Below are 6,208 nucleotides of genomic sequence, written 5' to 3'. Positions count from 1 at the left end.
TTTTTTTGGACTGCAACATTCCTAAGTATCTCTATTTGCAAATACTAACATATATTCCTAGGGTAACTCTATAATTAACATGAATATTTGGGTGTATCTGTACAAAAATTTATTGAGTGTTCCGATAAATAGCGAAGATTATGGGTCTTTTTGATAATACCTAACGCGACGAGTATTTCATTAGAAATATCGTAGATCTTAGTTACTCGATCCAACCAAAGAAAAACAAGGTCAAAAACAAGAGGCTTCTTGAAAAACTTGCCTACGTGAGATTCATACCCTTTTTTTTTTTTTTTTGCCTGCTTTATCTCCCTGTAAAAATAAAGTACAAACAAAAATTTAAACCAATTTCTAATGACTTGAAACTACAGAGCAAGGATGCACACAGAAAGAACAAGTCATTAGATTATATGAAGGCTTTCATTAAAAACTAGCTAAGAAGACACATTGATAAACGGAAAAAAATTGACTGCTCTATTCTTTTCCCACAACTTCTGCCATAATATTTTAATTTCAAATGCTCATCAATTAACACAAACAAGCTTCATTCATGATATAGGAATTCTATGTTACCTTGGAACATTTTACTACATATTAGAAATTTGAAAGATTTTGATTCTTGAATAGTCTAAATATTTATTACAGCTTTTATTAAATTAATACGACAATTGTTTTTGTTTAATTGACTATAAACCCCAAAAACCTAATTAAGAACTACAAAGGAAATTAAAACCCCAACTAAAACTAAACCTCATTCCCAACAATACCATTACTTAACCAAATAAGACTTGGCAATTTCTCCATCAGCTCCTTTAGGATAAAATCCACCGGGAACACTTTCATTTCCACTTCCATACACAATCCGTAGAATCTCCTCCGGAGTTCGATCAAAAGCAAGCGACAACTTATCACCAACCAATACATTCCCGGCCACTTGTCCTTCCGCACCCATGGCTCTAGGCACGACCAACCCTTCATCTTTCACACCTGCTTTCCCCAACTTGTTCCTTAGATCTGAGATCCTATCTGTGAAAGCCGCAACTGTGACACCATAAGGATGGACTATGTGTGTTGCTCTCGCATATAGCATTGTTCTTATCACCGCGTCCTGACCCGATTCTACTCCCAAAAGTCCTGCTACTAACTGGAGAACGTTTGCGTAAGTTAACATCATGTATGCATGATGTGGAAATTTACAAAATCTCATTTCATAACCTATGTATAGTTATATTTACTCCGTTTTGTTCAATAGAAGATTCTGAATATATCAAAGATTTCTTTGTCCTTTGACGAAACTTTAGACATAGTTCGAAAAGAAAAATATCAAATTTTATGATATTCATTTATCTCAAAATCAATAAAATTTCATCAAAAAAACAAAAAAAAAAACGTATTGATGTGATGAAACGTATATTCTTGATTTTATAAAAGCTTAATGACACTATATTTTTTCGATATGGATTTCTTATAATATAAAATACGTAGAGCCTAGGTTTCTAGTTATAAAATGAGATTATATACCAAATCGAAGGCAAGAGAGCATTTTAGATTTGTTACCTTCCTTGATTCGGGACACTGGAGTTTAGGGTTAGCGCCAACGTAGCCGGTAAGACCAACATAAGGGACCAAGTATGAAGCAATGAGGTAATTGAAAGAATTGGCATATGGGTTAAACGGAGGTACAAATTTTCTTCCAAATGCATCATCCATCACTTTCGCAAATGCTTTTTTACTCAAATCAAGTTGTGGCCTTGCAAATCCTTTCACCGTTTTCTTGATTGCCCTGTGATTATAACGTCAATTATGCGATTTGGCAGCAAGGAATCACAAAAATACTAAATTGAAAGCGGTAACTGAGGTATCAATACCATTGAATAGCGATCTACTTAAGGAACAAATCATAGATGGTTTACCTATAAAACATTTTCTAGATTCACACACACATCAAATAGATCATTCACTTATTGTTCTTTTATTGGGTTTATGAAAATTCAAAATTTCCACAATCCGTGACAAATTTCCTTAAAGTTTTGCGGTTATAAAAATGTGTTAGGATATTTTTAAAACATGAATATATTCTAGTAAAAATTAAAAACAAAAAAAAAATAAAAAAGAATAAATTCTAGTAAAAATTACTTCTTCAAGCCAACCATAAAAGCAATTCCCCTAGTCTAGTTATATAAATAAGGAGATAAAGAATTGCGTAAAATTTTAATATAAAATAATAAGTCCCTGACTCTCTAGACAGATAAAACTAGGAATTAAAAACAAAAAACAATTTTACCTTAAGTGGCCAACCTCTTGCCAAGCAAATTGCAAAACAATATCTCTTGTCAAAGGATCAAGTTTAGCTTTCTGAGCTCCAATAGGACTTGGCCCTCCCATTGTTAAATTTGGTTCGACTTTATCAAGACCAAACCCTAATGCTCCAAACAAGAAAAACTCAGCTTCAAGATACTCCAAATTCAATGGAAACTCCAATAGTTTCCTGTCTTGATCCGTGCAGTTCGACGCCGTTGGCTCGGGGCAACTCATAACCTGACGAAGATGGTGGATGTTGAAGAAGAACAACATCATCACTGTCGAGACCAACAAGCTTCTTTTCTCTCTGGAGATTCCCATTTCTGAAAAAAAATGTTTTTGTTAATTTCTTTATTTGTTTCTGATTTTATTTGATTTTGGGTTTGATTGGTGATTTATTTATATAGGGTTTTAGGACTTGAGTGAAGAAGAGCAGAAGAAGTCTCCGGATTATTTACTCCGGAGAGGATTTCGCGGATACTGCCACGTGGATTTTAACTGCTGGAAGAGTTCCACGTGGATATTTGACATTTTCAGTTTCTATATTTAGGACACATCTTTGGACTTTGAGAAATGTACGGAGAAGTCTTTTTGTCGTTTTGAGTTTAGTTGATAAGGGTTAGGTTGAATTTTGTTTTTAGTTGGAAGAGATATGTTGATCCCTTGTCGCAACATGTAAAAGAACATGAGCTTTTTGCTCTTTTTTTCGATTTTTCATTCGGTAGTTTCTTATTAGATCAAGGTTTTTACGCAACTGGAAATTACTGTTAACCATTTATCTTTTAATTCTTAATTCTCTTAATATTATGTCCAAATGATAAAATCTTGTAGAATGTAAATCAAATTTAAAAAATGAAAAATACTGTACACTCTTTTGATTTTACCTAAAAATTATTTATCAACCTATTTTTGGTGAAACATGTACCATAAATTTGATACATTTCGTTTTTTGTTTTGAATATTCTCTTAATTAGCAGCGCGCAAAAATAAAGCAATAGCTGTTTTTAATTGATAAAACTGAGAAACCCCTAAAAACAGCAACAACGATCGATCAAGGAGGAGAACTATATACTTAAAACACCTAAATGGTTTTATCCTATTGTTTCTTTTGGGGGTTTCTTTTGTCCAAAGAGTTTTGAGATTTTAATTTTGAATGGATATAAAACCTTTGTAAAAATTAATAAAATAACCATATTTGTTTAATTGATCCAAATATATTTGCTTAAAATGATGAGATTAAAATTGAATGATTGCAGATCTGCAAGAAAATAAATCTTAACAAATAAGTATTCATTAACTAGCTGGTAAGTAAAACTTGTTAAAATGTTGCAAAATGCAATAATTAAAACCAATCTAAAAATTTAAATTAATATTCTCCTGTTTTTTTCTTTAATGAGGAAGCAATCTTTATCTGATGTAGAGGATTTCTCAAATGGCAAATTTGGGTTTCTTTGCGTGTTTCATTATCTAGTTGCATTGGCCGTAAATATCTGTTCCATGCGATCCATTCTCGCTCTTTTTATTCACATGACCATTATTTGGATTCATAGGACTTCGGCTAGGTAGAGTAGTCTCGGAAATTTATGAATGGGCTAATAATGGGCCTGATAAACACTTTCGGTTTTAAGGGCACATTGTATTCACCAGCCCAATAATTCAAAATCAACTCTGGAAGCCACACTTCTTTCTCTAAATCACTTACAAATTCATTTGGTGTGAATCAAGCTAAAAAAAGCAATTATTTAAAAAAAAAGAAAATCGCAAATTGAAGTAAACATCCGTTTAGAATTTTCTTATTATTTGTGTGAATAAAATAATTACAAATTCTAAGCCTTGTATTTATAGCCTCTAAAATCCGACTCTCAAACTTACTAGATGAAGGAAAACCTAAATCTATCCCAATAAAGAAATCGTACCTTTCGCCTCCAACACCCTTCAAGTGAATCCGTGTTTTCCTTTGACCCAATGAAGCCCACTCTAGCAGAACCTCTTTAAAATACTTTGTCACTTAGAAACAACATCACTAAATAGTAAATTGTACTTTCGATGATCTATTGACCATGCCCAAAACTAAACTCCCATTTCTTTTCCAATGAAATCGATTCCCCGACCAGACATTGTCATTTTTTAAATTTGAGCATGAGATAATCTTCGGGAAAAAGAAACATATCTTGTATTCTTGTACTTAAACTATTTTAGGTGTTTAAGTACATTACTCTTAATTTGGACACTATTGTGAGTTGGTGTTGTTTTTGCCCTGGTCTACTATGGTATAATGCATGAGACAACACTAACTGCAATGGGTTCCGATTTCGGATCATCCGATTATAAAGAAGACATGCTGATTATTTACTTTATTTTAAACTATATAAATAATTTAATTGTTACGGTCTTTGTAATGATTGACTCGATTCTTCTCTTGTTTTCATTCCAATTATACCCTATTGGAATTATATAATAGTTCTTGGTAGTTTGTATAGATGTTTCAATGTAAAATAATTAAATTAATAGCTTTTGTTACTGCATAAACCAATTTTGATATTCAAGATTTGTGGGATTATCAAAATAAACGGTCGATGTCTTGATAAGCATTGCTTCTAGGTAGGTGCGCCATATTTTTTAAAGAGATCATCCATCACCACGTAGTTGTTAGTTGTTCTGATTATTGTAACTTATGCTATATCATAGTAAAATATGGCTAAAGTAAATACTTTCAACCCCCTCCTTAATTTTATTCTTCCTAAGTAAGACCCCTATGTGATAAGGTAATGACTGTTAATTTTTATTTAACCCATAAAGCTGTTTACAGTTATGATACAATCAACTATTCAGTTTCTTTGACTGGTCAAAATCTCATTTTTACTACAAATATACTATTGCAACTCCATCTGCAACTACCACGTGTGACGTCTCTACATGTTCTTCTGTAAATGATTTGTGGATTTGACGTGAGAGTGATTCGCATTATTGTAGGGAAAGTGAAGTGTAATTGTGATTACAACACCTAATATCTTGACCTATGCCCTAAAGAGACTCTCAGGCTTCATTCTTTGTTTATAAGCATTTTCCTTTTGTAGTATAGATATTTAGGTGCTCCTAATTATATATTTATAATAATTTGCTTAACTTTTGGTACAAATGTTCTAGAAACCCTATAATTTAGTATACAGATGCATAAATATGGGAGGTTCTCAATTTTATTATTATTATAAGCTATGAGCCTACGAATCAACTGGCTCAGTCCTCTGACTTACAACACATTCAATATCTACATTCATAGAATTTGAACAAAATAAAAAGGTAGGATTATTGGATACATTTTTGCAGGATCGATCTACAATCCGTCTATATGTTAACTGTAGTCACGTGCAATATTTAAATTCGGATCCTCATGATATTCTGCTTTTTGGGATGGATGATTAAATTGCAATTACCGACTGAAATTTGATATCCTCAAAATAATATTTACATTAGTATCATATTGAATATTTTCTATAAAAAAAAAGAAAATTAAATGGTTTCCACTGTGTTATTTTGAATTTACACCATTTAGTGTGTTTGCTTTCTACTTATATATTTTCTGTTAAAACGTTTTAGTTTCAACTGTTTTTATTTTATGATATCATAAATAAATAAATAAATGAATTATTCTTCTAAATTAGGCTTCTTAAATTTAATTATTAACGGATGACACTTCAACAATTAAATAAACCTTCTTTTGATCAAAAGTTGGAATATCAGTGAAAACATTTTTAACAACAAAAATTAATATCAATAAAATCGTAGTATATATATAGTTTAGAAAATATGACCAAAAAATATATAACATTTAATGATCGAACCATCTAATATATACAGAATAAGGTTAATGTCCCACATATATTGATTTCCTTCCTTTTTCTTCGAG

General features: G+C 31.6%; 1 protein-coding gene across 1 annotated transcript; it reads right to left on the bottom strand.

Annotated features, from left to right (window-relative positions):
• Window positions 1-648: 648 nt before the first annotated feature.
• LOC18010543 (desiccation-related protein PCC13-62) lies at window positions 649-2,655 on the bottom strand. Its single transcript, XM_006393441.2, has 3 exons — window positions 2,285-2,655; window positions 1,558-1,783; window positions 649-1,144 (listed from the first exon to the last, which is right to left on the bottom strand). The coding sequence occupies exons 1-3, from the start codon at window positions 2,620-2,622 to the stop codon at window positions 770-772; spliced, it is 939 nt and encodes a 312-aa protein (XP_006393503.1). The 5' UTR covers window positions 2,623-2,655; the 3' UTR covers window positions 649-769.
• Between the last annotated feature and the right edge of the window lie 3,553 nt (window positions 2,656-6,208).

Source organism: Eutrema salsugineum, unplaced genomic scaffold (assembly GCF_000478725.1).
Source record: "Eutrema salsugineum unplaced genomic scaffold, Eutsalg1_0 scaffold_7, whole genome shotgun sequence".
In the NCBI taxonomy this organism is placed as follows: Eukaryota; Viridiplantae; Streptophyta; class Magnoliopsida; order Brassicales; family Brassicaceae; genus Eutrema; species Eutrema salsugineum.
The sequence above is the reverse complement of the archived record's forward strand: the minus strand, read 5'-3'. Positions and strand labels throughout refer to the sequence as shown.